This window comes from Oenanthe melanoleuca, chromosome Z, assembly GCF_029582105.1.
Source record: "Oenanthe melanoleuca isolate GR-GAL-2019-014 chromosome Z, OMel1.0, whole genome shotgun sequence".
In the NCBI taxonomy this organism is placed as follows: domain Eukaryota; kingdom Metazoa; phylum Chordata; class Aves; order Passeriformes; family Muscicapidae; genus Oenanthe; species Oenanthe melanoleuca.
Window position 1 is genome coordinate 22,392,639 of NC_079362.1, and position 17,528 is coordinate 22,410,166.

General features: G+C 51.7%; 1 protein-coding gene and 1 pseudogene across 1 annotated transcript; both read right to left on the minus strand.

Moving 5' to 3' along the window:
• Nucleotides 1-1,543: 1,543 nt before the first annotated feature.
• On the minus strand, nt 1,544-8,517 carry LOC130265434 (uncharacterized). The gene is given in 12 exon segments (XM_056514536.1): nt 1,544-1,599; nt 1,631-1,700; nt 1,941-2,017; nt 2,020-2,071; nt 2,164-2,360; nt 2,644-2,743; nt 3,487-3,604; nt 3,861-3,973; nt 4,282-4,329; nt 4,775-5,010; nt 7,541-7,888; nt 8,283-8,517. Coding segments are annotated over 12 exon segments (1,650 nt in total).
• Nucleotides 8,518-11,312: 2,795 nt separating this feature from the next.
• On the minus strand, nt 11,313-16,919 carry LOC130265436 (serine/threonine-protein kinase PAK 3-like; annotated as a pseudogene).
• Between the last annotated feature and the right edge of the window lie 609 nt (nt 16,920-17,528).

Consider the following 17,528-nt stretch of genomic DNA (forward strand, 5'->3'; position numbering starts at 1 on the left):
TCAGCTGTGGTCTTAGAGGTGGTAGGCTGGAGCGGAGTGGATGCAGAGCATTGTCCCACAGCAGAGAGCCTGGCTTCCCGCTGTTCCACCCACATGAGCTGAAGATGGGGAGGGCAGTCATCCTCCCTCACCTCGTTGGCAAATGTGAAAAGCCCGGAGCCCAGTGCCCAGCTACACTTTCTCTTGAGTCCTGAAATAGCCTGCGTGTAACCCGGCAGGCTTCCTTCTCATACTAATGGGAAAAATTCTTGAAACTGCTGCAGTAAAGGAACAAAGCCAACCCCCAACAGTTACCCAGGAGAGTTGCCTCAGTTTGAAAGCATCTGGTTTTCCCCATTTGCAAGTCAGCTCCCATCAAGCAGGAAATTGCAGGGCTCAGAGAAGGAAGAGCACACCTCAGCAAGGAAAGCGAGTGCAGGCCCTCGGATGCCCTGGAGCTGAGCACCTTGGAGGCCCAAAGGTTGAAGAGAGGGAAGCATAAGGAAAAGGTGCCCTTTCAGCCCTCCTTTACTCTTCCATAGCCAGTGACCGCCAGGAAAGGGGGGCAAGCGGGCCTGGTTCCTCCTCCTGCCCTGCCGTGAGGGGCGGCTGGAGCTGGGGGATTCCAGGGAGAGGGACAACATCTCTAGAGGGCAGCTGGTGTGGGGCAGCTGTCAGGGGGCCTGTGGGGCGGAGAGGGGACCCTCCGTGAGGGGGAAGAGCCTTGGGCCGCTGGCAAGCAGCGCAAAGCCACGAAGGGGAGAAGCCGTCCGCAGCGCACGGCTTCCAAGGCACGGACCAGTTCAGAGCCAGCGTGGCAAGGGAGGGAACCTGCCAGGGCTCTGGAGGCTCCTGAGCTTTTATTGCCACTCTGTTGCATCTAAATATTGCTTGGGGTGAAATCAGCAGGAAAGGCCTTTGTAGGGTTTTACGAAGATGTTTATTTCAGCCACTGCTCAGCATTGTCCAGCGTTTGGGGAACAAAGGCAAGGAGTCTTGTGAGGGTCCAGGTTTAGTACATAGAATGAGTGGGTGGGGAGAGCATCAGGGACCAGTTATCAGGTGAAACGGGGGTGCCACAAGGGAAGGGCCAGAGCAGAGGACCAACAGGGAATTAGGGTGGGAGTGACTGAAAGGCTGGGAGAGGGCACGGGGTTGACTCAGGGAACAGAACAGGACTTGCATTCCCTAGTTGGGAAAACCTTTCTGGCTCTCCACACAACTCCTGCTGACACTAAGAGCTGCAACAGAGCGTCATCTGGCGACTTCATCATCTTCATCTTCCTCATTCTCTCTTCCGAGCAGATTATTCACGCTGACAGGTGGCAGCACGTGCGTGGTCCAGTTCTCTGGTTCTTTGAGAACTTCATCTTATTTCTGCTTAAAGGATAATTCTGAGCTACCATACATCAACAATACCTACTCTTATCAAAACCTACTCTTATCTAAACAATGCAACATTAACAAAGCTTTCTATACTATATAGTCCTAGCTAAAACCTAAATAAACCTAAGAAAATCTCTAAAGATGAAATCTACTAGCTCTGGAAGAGCTCTTCTAAAACTCAGGGCATGGGGGAATCTGGGCCAAAACAGCAGGCATCCCCTTTCCACTCCTCTCAGGTGGGGCACGTCTCTTCTCCGCTCTTCCCGCACTTGCTTGGCTGAGATGATCAGAGCGGCCAGGCTGGAGGCAGGATGGCCTGAAGTCACAAAGGGATGCTGCCCAGAGGAAAAAGGTTCAAAAGAAAGGATTCCTTGTTACTTGGCAAGACCACAGGCTCCAGCAGGATTGCTCTGGCTCCCGGGAAGATGCACAAAGAGGACCGAGGGCACCATCTGCCCCTCGGCCTTCCTGTGCCGCACCTGTCTCAGCCAGGCCCACGTGGCCCACCCTCCTCTTCATCCCTTCCTGCGGGCTCCTCAGCTCCCAGGCCCTTTGGCCGCTTTGCATTTTCTCACCTCCAGCAGTTCCTGGGCAGACCAGCGCCCGTCCTCGTCTGCCTGCAGGCAGCAGCTCAGGAAGAGGCGCAGAGAGTGTGCCGGGGGTTCTGCAGTTGTGGGGGCCCGTTCCTTTCTATCAGTTCACCAACCTACAGGAAATGGAAGAGGACACTGCAGCTGCTCCTTTCCCAGCCACAACAGCTCTCAGCACACGCAGCGCCCTTTAGAAGCTGCACCTTACCCTCAGACGGGCTTCCTTCTGGAAAGGAGCTTCCCCTTGCACCATTTCCAGCCCCATGATCCCCAGCGACCAGATGTCCACTTTGGGGCCGTAGGCTTCTCCTCTCACCACTTCTGGTGCCATCCAGCCGGGAGTGCCCACCCTGGAGCTGCGCTTGCTGCGCTCAGGGCTGAGCTGAGCGCAGAGGCCAAAGTCAGCTGAGGAGAAAAACAAAGCCTGTCAAAGGCAGCTCCCCCTGCCAAAGCGGGCAAAAGCATTGCCCACGCCAAGCCTGACCAGGCCACCCTGCTGCAGCCGGCTGCAAAGGCAGCCGTGCTCTGCTCCCACGGGCTGGAGCCAGCAAAATAAGGCACTGGCTGCCACAAAAACACCCTCACCTCCCACACACTGATCCAGCAGCACTTGTGGGCACCTGGCAGTCACCCAAAAGCAGCCCCAGAGCACATGCTGGCAACGCTGCACCTGCCCAGGGATACCCACCCAGTTTGACTGATCCGTCCATGCCCACAAGAACGTTGCTGCTTTTCACATCTCTGTGGATGACTTGGTGGGAGTGAAGGAAATGCAGTCCTTGTAGGCACTGAGAGAGAAAGGACGGAGGCAAGGGGAAAAGTTCAGCACCTGAGTATAAGCTACAGAAAAGGAAAGGGCTCCACGAGACGGACAGCTCTGTCATGGAGCTGAGAGGCAGGGCGCAACATCAGGGTCAGAACAGAGAAAGGGAAAGAGCGTGCTGCTTCAACGCTCTTCAAAGAGGTCTGTCTTCTTGGAAGGCATCTGAGATTCCTAAAGCCCTTCCTGATTTTGGTAAAAATGACATGAATTTTGGCTAAGAGGTGTCATGGCAAAGATTTTCTTGAGAGCATTGTGGCAGCAGAGGAGGAAGCAGCACACTAGACGTGTGTCCAGAATCCAATGCCATCTGGCCTGAATGACTCTCCTTTGAAGCTGAGGACATCTCCATTGCCTTGAGCCTGACCATTTGCAAGCCACAAGCCTGCTTAGAGGGGCAAGGAATGCAGGACAGTCAGACAGGCTGCATGCAAAGGCTGAGAGGAAAAGCTGACAAGACAAAAGCAGCGAAAGCAAGCGAGCAAGGGAGCATGAGCACCAGAAGACAAAGAGTATGCAAGTGTAAGAACAGAGCCAAGGGAGTGCAAGGAAAGCGGCAGGCAGTTCATTCCAGATGTTCCTCCTTCTTCTCCAGGGTGTGACATCAGCTCCAAAAGAAAGGCGTGAGCAAGAAATCTCTGCTCTTCCTACCCACCAGCTGACAAGGGCCACGCTGGGCAGGCCAGGGCAAGCACAAGCGGGATCCCTCACCTCCCGACAGACAGCGCCGACCTGTCCTTCCTCCAGGTACACTGCCCTGAGCACATCTGACAACGTGCCGCCGTCCATCAACTCCATCGCCAGCCAGAGTTCCCCATGGACCAGGTAGCTGCAAGAGGAAAACCAGAGCATGGCGAGAGAGCAATGGCCACAGCTGATCACCCCAGGGCCTCTGCCAGCCTTTTGCACAGCTCTCCAAGCTACGTGTGCCACAAGAGATCATTGCACACCCAGTGCCACCTCCTGCCATGCCCTGGCGACACTAGAGAAATCATCAACAGCTCCCTTTTCTGCCACGCACCAAAGGGCTTGCTCTCTTCTGCCTTGCCCTATCTAAAGGAGCAATGACATGACAACAGCCCAACCTGTCTAAGTAGGTGACAATATTGGCATTCCTGTTGTCCCTCATGGCCAGGATTTCATTGGCAGCCAGCTCCTCGGATCTCTTCCCATGAAGGCGAATTTTCTTGATGGCCACCTGAAAGGACATTGAAGACCACTAACTTGACAAGTCGCTCCTTGCCCGAGATCTCAGGAGCACGGAGCGAGTGCTTGTGCATGAGGCAGCGAGCTGCGCCAAACTGCCCTGGTACTGGGCAGCAGAGCTTAGGAGAAACACCACAGCCCGGCCCAAGTGCATTCTGCACTCCCAGACCAAGACTGTGCTTCAGAGCAACAGCCTCTTCTGCAGACATGGAGCGGCCACCCAAAGCTCCAGGCTGAGCTCACAGCAGTGGGGAAAGTGCTGCAGAGCTGCAAAATCTGCTGGGGATGTCGACACTTTACCTGTTGTCCCGTGCTGGCATCGAGGGCTTTATAAACAGCTCCAAATCCCTAGAAAGAAAACGGCAGCAGAGAAAGGCCTTCAGTCTGTGGCAGTGAAAGCAAGGCCAGGCAGGAGATGTCCCCAGGCTGCCTGGCCTCTCTAGAAAATGCCTGGCTGCAGCCTCTCTTCAGCCCGTAGCTCATCAGCCCACCAGCCTCTGCCAGGCAGGGCAGGGTGTGCAGGAGCAACTCAGCTCCAGCATGAAGAGCAAGGGCTGCTGTAAATCCCCATAGGCACACGCCCAGTTAGGTCTGTTCCAAACCTAAGGGCACGTGTACTCATGTGTGGGTGTGACTGCATGGCATGTCAAAAAGTGGAGAAAAATCATTTCCAAACAGTGGTTGAGAGTCTGGCATTTCTTGGGTGCCAAGGTGCTCTTCTAGGCCATAAAGGTGCAGAGGCAGGAGATCTTCCAGGTCCTGCTCCTTGCCACAAGCAAGACATTGGCGGCACCCAGTTGGCTTTGATGATGCCTTTGGACTGCCCTGACTCAGCAGTCCTGAGAGGTGGCAGGAGGGAAAGGCAGAGTTTGACCGTGTTTGGAGCTTGCCTGACTTCACTCTTGATATTGCAGCAGCCAAAGACCTGGCCCACGCTTTTGTATAAGGAGCAGGCATCACACTTACCCTCGTCCAAGTTTTCAAATGCCAGTGTACCTCTGCGTGGCTGGCCCAGACTCACAATGCCCCCTGAAAGACAAAAGCAGTGCAAGGCACTCACTGTCAAACCAGATGGCAATCCACACATGATCCCAAGTGCAGCCCCAGCGTGGCGAGCTCTGGGCCCTTTGCAGTCCTCTAGGCTTGCAGCTGCTGAGATCAGCAGGTGGGAGGGCAATCTTCTCCACCTTTCAGCAGCTGGCCTTTCCAAGAAGGGCTTTGTGTTTCTAGCACAGCATCTCATGTGATAAGGCAAAAGGATGGGCCTTTAAGGTCTGGGCCTGCAGAGCAAAGGCAAGGCCTTTGCAGCCTCTCTGCTCACGTCAACTCTCACTGGCAGAGCCACTTAGGAGCACAAAGTGTCGAGGCAGAGGAGGAGGAGTAAAAGCCACAGGCAGAAAAGAGCCAGAGAGCTGCCTGGGGCCTGCTCACTAGCTAGGGGCCAGCCTTCTGCTCAAGCACAAACAAGCCTCTCTGCTTTTGCCTTTGGCAGAGAAGGCAGCCCAGGCAGAGCCAAGGCAGTCCCAGCTGCCCTCAGGGCACCAGGAGCAGCCCCAGCGCTCTGTCGCTGCCTCAGAGCACAGGCACAGCTTCTGCAGGGAGAGCCAAGTGCCTCTGAGACACTGAAGCACTGAGGAGGATCTGCCACGGCCCACAGCGAGACACGCAGACAGCACAGTGCTCTGGCAGACAAGAACTTCACCAGACGTACTCAGGCTCTTCAGGCTCTGCTCCTCTCTCCTCTGGGGCTGCCGGGCGGCACGCTGACGTGCAGGGCGTCTGTGGAGCTGGAGAGGAAAGGATTGCCCGTCAGAAGGGTGGCTGGCACACGTGCTCCGCAGAGCACACGGCAAAGGCAAGGCCTCAGGGAGGTGCTGTCAGCCAGCGCCCGGCCACTTGGGCTGGGGCTTTTGGATGTCCCCTACTCAGAGGCAATGGGAAACCAAAGGCTACTTGGATACAGGAACTCATGGATCGGCTGTTGTATGCAACATTTATCAGCTTTTCTGTAAGTGGCCTGCTACAAGGTATTGAGGCATTTGCAAAGATGCAGAAGGAGATGAGAGCTCGGCCCCAGAGCATTGTTGCTTTTCGACTTCCTTGTTCCCCAGAGCAACTAAGATACCCCGCAGCTGGCATGCAGGTGTCTCAGAAGACAGCCCAGAGCATGTGCCTTTTTGGATCTGTTACACACATTTCCCTCTGCATTTCAGGCTCGAAGGAGTGGCCCTTCAGAGCTGCATCCCAGCTCTTCTTGCCAACCCACTGCCCTTTACATAGAGCCAGAAGAGGGGAATCACAGAGTTTGACACAAGTGGGATTCAGAGTCAGGAAAATCCTAAAATAGGGTGAATTAGCTGCGACTCCATCTTGCTGCATTTGGCTGCTGCACTTGCTTTCTTCTCTTGAAAGGCTTTTCATTGGCAAATGAGGAAAGAGCCAGTGCTGCCTTGCTCCTGCTGAGGCCAACAGCCGCTTGGGCTTTCTATCAGCCTCCAGGCTGGCACTCTACGCTCTCCTGCAACAGGCCAAGCTCACAGCTTGCCCCACAATTCTTGCACGCCAGCAAGGTCACAAGTTCCTTCGCCACTCACCAAAGGACCGTCTTGTCTCCAAGCACGTGTGAGGTGACCTGCAGCGAGCAAAGGAAAAGGAGGCAGATGCCCTTAGAAACGTGCCTGTCTTGTGGAGTACCACAGAACAATTTAATCCCAAGAGAGAACATTTCCCCTTTCCCAACGTGCCTCCAGGATCAACCCTTCTTTCCCACGGCAAGGAAGAGAACAGCAAGGACGCTCCCCCTAGGCTCTGTCTACATTTGGGCCTCTTGTGCCACGAGGGAAATAGGAACATGGTCACGCAATTGCCAGCTGCTTTTTCACGAGTCAGAGTTCCTGTTCTGCCCAACAGCTCAAGCAATGTTTTTCTCTCTTGCTGCATTTTATGTACTGCTTCAGAAATTGCATGCAGCAATCCCCATCAATTTTCTGAAGACCATAGCCAAGGAAATCTTCCCCACGGGCCTCTTCCCTGCGGCAGCTCTCTGCTGAAGACAACTGGGAACATGTCCTGGGGTCAGCAGCAAACTCTAACTGGTTTGGAGTTTGTGCTGCATTGCCAAGGGAACCACCGCTTGGCACACCATAAAGGGTCAAGTCAGAGAGCCAAGGCCCCTAAATGGCAGAATGTGGAGCCAAAGATGCTTTCCCTCACTCCCAGAGAGAACGCAGAATGTTTACAAGTGTTTCTGAGGATCTCTCCTTAGAGTCTGCATTTTGCAAGTGGTCTAGGTTGAAGCAGCAAGCTGAAGGAATGACGACTCCACTGGCACGCACTGTCCCGTGCAGGGAACTCAACCTGCTACAGGTTACATTTGAAATACTTCCAGCCAGCACGTGTACAGACAACCCCCTTTGGAACTGTCCCTGTTAGCAACAGATTTCCCACAGGGGGCAGCTGAATGTCATTTTGCTCCCAAATCAACTCAATCACTACTCGGCCATAAAGAGCAGAGTGAAGCACAGGCCAGTGATGTGACCCCCAGGAAACCTTCACTTACGAGTCAGCTGCAGCAGGTAGTAGCTGGAATAGGCAATAGAAAAAACGGTGCAAACCGCGGCACAGACTTGCTTGATCATTTTAGCAGTGCTCTGCAGGTTTGCACACTGAATGTCACCGAGGGAAAAAGCGAGACTCCTCTCGGGGTGCAGGCCGTCTGCTGAGAACTCCTTGATCACAAGGATCCTCCCGCAGCCAGCGAGCGCAAGAGCCGCTCTGGACAGCGAGGCCCCGCGCGCCCCGGGACGGCGCTGTGCTGACAGCTCTGTGACGTGGCACCGCTGCCGTGACCTCACAAGAGCGGCTGCTCTGCCTTGTTGCCGTACTTGTGCCCAGCAAACCCCTTCTCCTGTACAGCTGATGCAAAAGAAAAGCTGTCCGCTTCTCCTCAGGCGTAAAGCACCAGCAAAATTCCTCATGCTCCATGAGCCAGCGCTTGAGACATCCCAAGCAAACTCAGAAATGCACGGACAGCTGGCGCCACAAAAATGCAATCAAACATGACTTTTGATCTCCAAGGCTTTGACGAAAAGCAAGTGTGCTTCCAACTTCTGGCATCTCAGTTGCTTCTCAAAAGCCAAAGTTCTTCAATGACATTCAGGGGACAAAGAAGCAAGGGAAATAAATTTCCAGGGGTATTGCAGTGTGCAGTTGCTTCTTGAGCACATGGGTGTGTTCACCTTTGCTTTGACTCAGTTTGGAGCCTCCTGACCTCCCTTTGGCTCAGGGAGATGCTGGCTTACCTCCTGATGCAGAGCTCTTCTTGTCCTGCTTGCTGTTCCTCTGGCAACTGCAAGTCTCAGAAGATGCAGAAGAGCCGTGCGCTGATTCTTGGGCTGCCACAGTTTTGCTGTGCGGCAGCTCTGGCTGCAGCCTGCGGCCCACGGCTCTGCAATGCCCTGCAGATGTGGAGCCCAAAGAAGGCCCCTTTGCAACGGTCCAAAGCCGCACTCTCACAGCTGTTTGCCCAGGCTCCATGCTCCCTGGAAGATTCCCTGCAGGCATTTGCACAGCCAAATCCCAGTAGAAACGACATGTACTCACTCTCTTCTCTTGCAGAATCCCAATTCAAGACAGGAGCCAGCTTGAGAGAGAAAGAAAATGCTGGGTGCCAGGAGGCAACAAGTGCATGCACTGCCCTGGAAATCAACTCTGCTCATGGAACGATGATCCCAGGCTTAGTTCGCTTTCCTGGTGATTCAGCCCACACAGATGCTCATCTGTTGGGCGTGAGGTGAGGCTCTGTAGTGATGCAGAGTCCCCAGGCAGGTGCGAAGGAGAGCCACTTGATTGTAGATAGTTCCACACTTTTCAGTCTTAAAAACATCATTCAACAATCCCCATGAACCACGATGTAACATGCCATGCTTTTTCTACCTCTCCAATGGTTTTTCTACCTCTGCAGTTTTTCTAACCTGCAATTGAGCTGAGTCACTTTCACCCAGTCCTTTCCTCCTCAGCTGAAGTAGCAGGCCTGAGGCGTGACTTTACTAGGTCTTCCCTTGGGAGCTTTGACCTGTGTTGGACAAGACAGTGTCTTTGAGGGGCCTTAGGCTGGCTCTTCACACTTCAGACACTGAGGGTAGTATTTGAAAATCAATGCAATTGCAAAGGCCCACCGTCCTTGTTAAAAAACAAGACTGGTTGTAGCACTCAGTGCCGTGATTTAGTTAATGAGAGGGTGGTAGGTTACACGTTGGATTTGATAAGCTCAACAACATTTTCCAACCTACTCATTCTCTGTCGTTCTTAGTAGGCATGAAATTATGCTGATTCTGCAGGAGTTACTGTCCCGGATTGAAGGACAGGTGTCTTCCAATAAAGGCAGACGGTCCTGTTTGAAATAGAGAATGTAAGCCCGCTCCCTCCCGAGTATTATAATTTTGGAATCAGGATCTCTCAGGCAGAGGCAAGGGGCTAGCAATACCAGCTCTTTACTGATATATCTAACGGACAAACAGAAGCAAGAGCAGCTGTGAAAATGAACAACAAAAGAGAAGAAATAACACAGTTCCAGTCCCTTTTTCAGCCGCACACACACTCGGCCTGCCCTCGGTCCCGGTGCTGGAAGGTGGGGTAGGGCCCGTGCTACTGCGGAGGTGGCAGACAGGACGGGGGAAAGGGGCAGTGGCAGCTGTGTCCCACATGGGAGGAAAGGTGGAGGAAGGGCTTTCCACTCATTGTTTGAGTTTTGTTGGTCAGCTGTGGTCTTAGAGGTGGTAGGCTGGAGCGGAGTGGATGCAGAGCATTGTCCCCAGCAGAGAGCCTGGCTTCCCGCTGTTCCACCCACATGAGCTGAAGATGGGGAGGGCAGTCTCCTCCCTCACCTCGTTGGCAAATGTGAAAAACCCCGGAGCCCAGTGCCCAGCTACACTTCTCTTGAGTCCTGAAATAGCCTGGTGTAACCCGGCAGGCTTCCTTCTCATACTAATGGGAAAAATTCTTGAACTGCTGCAGTAAAGGAACAAAGCCCAACCCCCAACAGTTACCCAGGAGAGTTGCTCAATTTGAAAGCATCTGGTTTTCCCCACTTGCAAGTCAGCTCCCATCAAGCAGGAAATTGCAGGGCTTAGAGAAGGAAGAATGACACCTCTGCAAGGAAAGCGAGTGCAGGCCCTCGGATCCCTGGAGCTGAGCACCTTGGAGGCCCAAAGGTTGAAGAGAGGGAAGCATAAGGAAAAGGTGCCCTTTCAGCCCTCCTTTACTCTTCCATAGCCAGTGACCGCCAGGAAAGGGGGCAAGCAGGCCTGGTTCCTCCTCCTGCCCTGCCGTGAGGGGTGGCTGGAGCTGGGGGATTCCAGGGAGAGAGGGACAACATCTCTAGAGGGCAGCTGGTGGGGGCAGCTGTCAGGGGGCCTGTGGGGCGGAGAGGGGACCCTCCGTGAGGGGGAAGAGCCTTGGGCCGCTGGCAAGCAGCGCAAAGCCACGAAGGGGAGAAGCCGTCCGCAGCGCACGGCTTCCAAGGCACGGACCAGTTCAGAGCCAGCGTGGCAAGGGAGGGAACCTGCCAGGGCTCTGGGGCTCCTGAGCTTTTATTGCCACTCTGTTGCATCTAAATTGCTTGGGGTGAAATCAGCAGGAAAGGCCTTTGTAGGGTTTTACGAAGATGTTTATTTCAGCCACCTCAGCATTGTCCAGCGTTTGGGGAACAAAGGCAAGGAGTCTTGTGAGGGTCCAGGTTTAGTACATGGAATGAGGGGGGAGAGCGTCAGGGACCAATTATCAGGTGAACGGGGGTGCCACAAGGGAAGGGCCAGAGCAGAGGACCAACAGGGAATTAGGGTGGGAGTGACTGAAAGGCTGGGAGAGGGCACGGGGTTGACTCAGGGAACAGAACAGGCTTGCATTCCCTAGTTGGAAACCTTTCTGGCTCTCCACACAACTCCTGCTGAATAAGAGCTGCAACAGAGCGTCATCTGGCGACTTCATCATCTTCATCTTCCTCATTCTCTCTTCCCAGCATTATTCACGCTGACAGGTGGCAGCACGTGCGTGGTCCAGTTCTTCTGTCTGCTTGTTCTTTGAACTTCATTCTTATTTCTGCTTAAAGGAAATTCTGAGCTACCTACATCAACAATACCTACTCTTATCAAAACCTACTCTTATCTAAACAATGCACATTAACAAAGCTTTCTATACTATAGTTACCTAAAAACCTAATAAACCTAAGAAAATCTCTAAAGATGAAATCATTAGCTCTGGAAGAGCTCTTCTAAAACTCAGGGCATGGGGGAATCTGGGCCAAAACAGCAGGCATCCCCTTTGCACTCCTCTCAGCTGGTGGGGCACGTCTCTTCTCGCTCTTCCCGCACTTGCTTGGCTGAGTGATCAGAGCGGCCAGGCTGGAGGCAGGATGGCCTGAAGTCACAAAGGGATGCTGCCCAGAGGAAAAAGGTTCAAAAGAAAGGATTCCTTGTTACTTGGCAAGACCACAGGCTCCAGCAGGATTGCTCTGGCTCCCGGGAAGATGCACAAAGAGGACCGAGGGCACCATCTGCCCCTCGGCCTTCCTGTGCCGCACCTGTCTCAGCCACCCACGTGGCCCACCCTCCTCTTCATCCCTTGCTGCGGGGCTCCTCAGCTCCCAGGCCCTTTGGCCGCTTTGCATTTCTCACCTCCAGCGCCAGTTCTGGGCAGACCAGCGCCCGTCCTCGTCTGCCTGCAGGCAGCAGCTCAGGAAGAGGCGCAGGAGAGCCGAGTGGTGCCGGGGTTCTGCAGTTGTGGGGGCCCGTTCCTTTCTATCAGTTCACCAACCTACAGGAAATGGAAGAGGACACTGCAGCTGCTCCTTTCCCAGCCACAACAGCTCTCAGCACAGCAGCCCTTTAGAAGCTGCACCTTACCCTCAGACGGGCTTCCCTCTGGAAAGGAGCTTCCCCTTGCACCATTTCCAGCCCCATGATCCCCAGCGACCAGATGTCCACTTTGGGGCCGTAGGCTTCTCCTCTCACCACTTCTGGTGCCATCCAGCCGGGAGTGCCCACCCTGGAGCTGCGCTTGCTGCGCTCAGGGCTGAGCTGAGCGCAGAGGCCAAAGTCAGCTGAGGAGAAAAACAAAGCCTGTCAAAGGCAGCTCCCCCTGCCAAAGCGGGCAAAAGCATTGCCCACGCCAAGCCTGACCAGGCCACCCGCTGCAGCCGGCTGCAAAGGCAGCCGTGCTCTGCTCCCACGGGGCTGGAGCCAGCAAAATAAGGCACTGGCTGCCACAAAAACACCCTCACCTCCCACACATGCCCAGCAGCACTTGTGGGCACCTGGCAGTCACCCAAAAGCAGCCCCAGAGCACATGCTGGCAACGCTGCACCTGCCCAGGGATACCCACCCAGTTTGACTGATCTGTCCATGCCCACAAGAACGTTGCCGGCTTTTCTGTGGATGACTTGGTGGGAGTGAAGGAAATGCAGTCCTTGTAGGCACTGAGAGAGAAAGGACGGAGGCAAGGGGAAAAGTTCAGCACCTGAGTAGAAGTTACAGAAAAGGAAAGGGCTCCACGAGACGGACAGCTCTGTCATGGAGCTGAGAGGCAGGGCGCAACATCAGGGTCAGAACAGAGAAAGGGAAAGAGCGTGCTGCTTCAACGCTCTTCAAAGAGGTCTGTCTTCTTGGAAGGCATCTGAGATTCCTAAAGCCCTTCCTGATTTTGGTAAAAATCACATGAATTTTGGCTAAGAGGTGTCATGGCAAAGATTTTCTTGAGAGCATTGTGGCAGCAGAGGAGGAAGCAGCACACTAGACGTGTGTCCAGAATCCAATGCCATCTGGCCTGAATGACTCTCCTTTGAAGTTGAGGACATCTCCATTGCCTTGAGCCTGACCATTAGCAACCCACAAGCCTGCTTAGAGGGGCAAGGAATGCAGGACAGTCAGACCGGCTGCATGCAAAGGCTGAGAGGAAAAGCTGACAAGACAAAAGCAGCGAAAGCAAGCGAGCAAGAGAGCATGAGCACCAGAAGACAAAGGGTATGCAAGCGTGCAAGAACAGAGCCAAGGGAGTGCCAGGAAAGCGACAGGCAGTTCATTCCAGATGTTCCTCCTTCTTCTCCAGGGTGTGACGTTAGCTCCAAAAGAAAGGTGTGAGCAAGAAATCTCTTCTCTTCCTACCCACCAGCTGACAAGGGCCACGCTGGGCAGGCCAGGGCAAGCACAAGCGGGATCCCTCACCTCCCGACAGACAGTGCCGACCTGTCCTTCCTCCAGGTACACTGCCCTGAGCACATCTGACAACGTGCCGCCGTCCATCAACTCCATCGCCAGCCAGAGTTCCCCATGGACCAGGTAGCTGCAAGAAGAAAACCAGAGCATGGCGAGAGAGCAATGGCCACAGCTTGATCACCCCAGGGCCTCTGCCAGCCTTTTGCACAGCTCTCCAAGCTACGTGTGCCACAAGAGATCATTGCACACCCAGTGCCACCTCCTGCCATGCCCTGGCGACGACTAGAGAAATCATCAACAGCTCCCTTTTCTGCCACGCACCAAAGGGCTTGCTCTCTTCTGCCTTGCCCTATCTAAAGGAGGAGCGACATGGCAACAGCCCAACCTGTCTAAGTAGGTGACAATATTGGCATTCCTGTTGTCCCTCATGGCCAGGATTTCATTGGCAGCCAGCTCCTCGGATCTCTTCCCATGAAGGCGAATTTTCTTGATGGCCACCTGAAAGGACATTGAAGACCACTAACTTGACAAGTCGCTCCTTGCCCGAGATCTCAGGGAGCACGGAGCCAGTGCTTGTGCAATGAGGCAGCGAGCTGCGCCAAACTGCCCTGGTACTGGGCAGCAGAGCTTAGGAGAAACACCACAGCCCGGCCCAAGTGCATTCTGCACTCCCAGACAAGACTTTGCTTCAGAGCAACAGCCTCTTCTGCAGACATGGAGCGGCCACCCGAAGCTCCAGGCTGAGCTCACAGCAGTGGGGAAAGTGCTGCAGAGCTGCAAAATCTGCTGGGGATGACGACACTTTACCTGTTGTCCCGTGCTGGCATCGAGGGCTTTATAAACAGCTCCAAATCCCCTAGAAAGAAAACGGCAGCAGAGAAAGGTCTTCAGTCTGTGGCAGTGAATGCAAGGCCAGGCAGGAGATGTCCCCAGGCTGCCTGGCCTCTCTAGAAAATGCCTGGCTGCAGCCTCTCTTCAGCCCGTAGCTCATCAGCCCACCAGCCTCTGCCATGCAGGGCAGGGTGTGCAAGAGCAAACTCAGCTCCAGCATGAAGAGCAAGGGCTGCTGTAAATCCCCATAGGCACACGCCCAGTTAGGTCTGTTCCAAACCTAAGGGCAAGTGTACTCATGTGTGGGTGTGCATGCATGCGCATGTCAAAAAGTGGAGAAAAATCATATTCCAAACAGTGTGGTTGAGAGTCTGACATTTCTTGGGTGCCAAGGTGCTCTTCTAGGCCATGAAGGTGCAGAGGCAGGGGATCTTCCAGGTCCTGCTCCTTGCCACAAGCAAGACATTGGCGGCACCCAGTTGGCTTTGATGATGCCTTTGGACTGCCCTGACTCAGCAGTCCTGAGAGGTGGCAGGAGGGAAAGGCAGAGTTTGACCGTGTTTGGAGCTTGCCTGACTTCACTCTTGATATTGCAGCAGCCAAAGACCTGGCCCACGCTTTTGTATAAGGAGCAGGCGTCACACTTACCCTCGTCCAAGTCCTTCAAATGCCGTGTACCTCTGTGTCGGCTGGCCCAGACTCACAATGCCCCCTGAAAGACAAAAGCAGTGCAAGGCACTCACTGTCAAACACAGGTGGCAATCCACACATGATCCCAAGTGCAGCCCCAGCGTGGCGAGCTCTGGGCCCTTTGCAGTCACTTGGCTTGCAGCTGCTGAGATCAGCAGGTGGGAGGGCAATCTTCTCCACCTTTCAGCAGCTGGCCTTTCCAAGAAGGGCTTTGTTTCAAGCATAGCATCTCATGTGATAAGGCAAAAGGATGGGCCTTTAAGGACTGGGCCTTCAGAGCAAAGGCAAGGCCTTTGCAGCCTCTCTGCTCACGTCAACTCTCACTGGCAGAGCCACTTAGGAGCACAAAGTGTCCGAGGCAGAGGAGGAGTAAAAGCCACAGGCAGAAAAGAGCCAGAGAGCTGCCTGGGGCCTGCTCACTAGCTAGGGGCCAGCCTTCTGCTCAAGCACAAACAAGCCTCTCTGCTTTTGCCTTTGGCAGAGAAGGCAGCCCAGGCAGAGCCAAGGCAGTCCCAGCTGCCCTCAGAGGCACCAGGAGCAGCCCCAGCGCTCTGTCACTGCCTTAGGGCAGAGGTACTGGTTCTGCTGGAGGTAGTATTACATAGCTCAGGAATATTCTGAGTCATAAGCAATACTTACTGTTTAATAATTTCACTGAATTTTTTTTTTACTTTTATTTAGTTGCCTGATTTCTTTGTGAGTTAGCATGTACCTCTTTTGGATAGTAGATGAATGTGGGGTCTTGCTGCTAATTCTTCTACAATAATTCAAATTGTAAGAATATTTGAGTAAGCTCTCAAACAGAGTTTATCCAAAACTTCATTTTTGTTTGTTAATGTTTCTTGGTTTTTTTTTATTTTTCTTTTTTTTTTTTTTTACGTCAGGTTGTGGTTTTTTTGTTGGTGGGTTTGGTTTTGATTGGGATTTTTTTTTTCCTTTTGTTTTTGTTGGTTTAGGTTTTTTTACTTCTGAAAATGTGCATTATCACATGTCGGAAATGAGTGATATGGAAATAAATGTAGGAAATAGATGATAATTCTATGCAATAATTGTAGAACTTGAGAGGCTGATAATCAGAAATGCAAGATCATCAAATGCTACCCTTGAACTGGGATAGTTTTTTTGGCTCTAAAACATCTCTCTCTGCTTTTAATTGGGCTGATCTTACAAGAATTTTTTAAATTTACCTATGGCTGTCACTGAACAACTTTAACTGGTCATAGTCGAAGGGTCTGATTTCACACGTCTCCTCTATTGTTGTTGCATGGCAATGGTAAAGAAATTCAGAAACAGCCACAGCATTAGTTAAATTGGCAGGTTTTGACTGTAATATTGATTGCCCTGGCACATTAACTTTTCCTGATATACAGTTCTGAATACTTTTTAATGTTTATTTTATATTTTGGGCTTTGTATTTTTTTTTTTTTTGTTGTTGTTGTTGGTTGGTTGGTTTTTTGGTTTATGTGTGTGTTTTGTTAGTGGTTGTTGGTGGTTTTAATTGCTGTTCAGAATGTGTTGCATTATTTCACAATGCCAAGGAAAATAATTTGATAGGACAATTGCTATCCATTTCCTACTAAGAATGCTTATTTTGACATCTGGCATATTTTGTCTGCACATAGTTTCTAATTGTTCATTTCTGCTTACACCATGGAAAACAGATAGATTTGTCTCAAATTGTCATGCTTTGGAACTTTCAATAATCAGTGAAGGTCGTGATTTCTGAGCAGCTAATAAATGAGGAGTTGTAGTCTGTCCAGTTGCTTTCTAATTATATGCACCTTTGTTTTAAAGTCCTCAAGGCAGAAATTAAAAATGTCAGTGTGACATCAGTTGTGATCTCTTAACACATTAAAGAAAAAATATTAATGCTACATATGCACCCCATTTGTAGAGAGTTTGATCATCTTCGTAGTGTTCACTCGCTGTTTAGCCACAGGCTTTCAAAAGTGAAGTTTTATTCTGGACCTTTTTTACCCAATGTGTATTCTTGATTTAAGTCTTGAGAAAGCTTTTAAAATATATTTTTATCATCTCACACGTATATCCTCTATTTCCTTTTAAACAGCAATGTAAATTCTCACTGTATCTAGATAAAGTGCAATTAACTACCCATATGCATATGTGTTTGTAGTTAATTCTACCTTTATTTTGTTCATTTTGTGATGCTATTTTCCCTTAGGCTTCCATTTCTATTTCTGTACTCATTTTCGGTTGTATGTTCATTGACATAAAGGCTTGTCTTGTCTTTACTTGCAGTGTAAAGTACCATGCTGCAGCATTAATATTTCGGAGGAAATACTGTCTTCTGACATTATATGCACAAAATCTCAGTAATAACAGAATGCGAGGCTTTTGCCCACTGCCTTAATATCATAACTTACAGTTTATGAGCTGTTTACTACAACATTAGGCACATGAAAGCAAAATTCTGCAAATATAATAGCTGGCTTCACTTAACGCAGTCTGCTAACAAACAGCAACTGGCTACTTCAAGTTTCTGGTTGTAAAACTCTAGAGAGCATCTAGTAATAATGTAGCTTCATAAATGTTGTATTGGCTCCTTGCTTATTATATGTTTGCCATTGACTATGTATGATCCTTCTGTGGGTAATGTTTGTAGCAGTCTGGCTGGTGATGGGTAAAATTTGTGGGTGTATGCAAAATACTTGATTTAGAGCCTCCTGTCTTGAAGGGGAAGATACACTTCATTGCAAGCTGTCCACACAGAAATGATGCACAGAGAAAAGCACTGCTGAGCTGACTTGGATAATCTCACTGTTTCACAGACAAACCAAGTAAATAAAACAGCTCTTT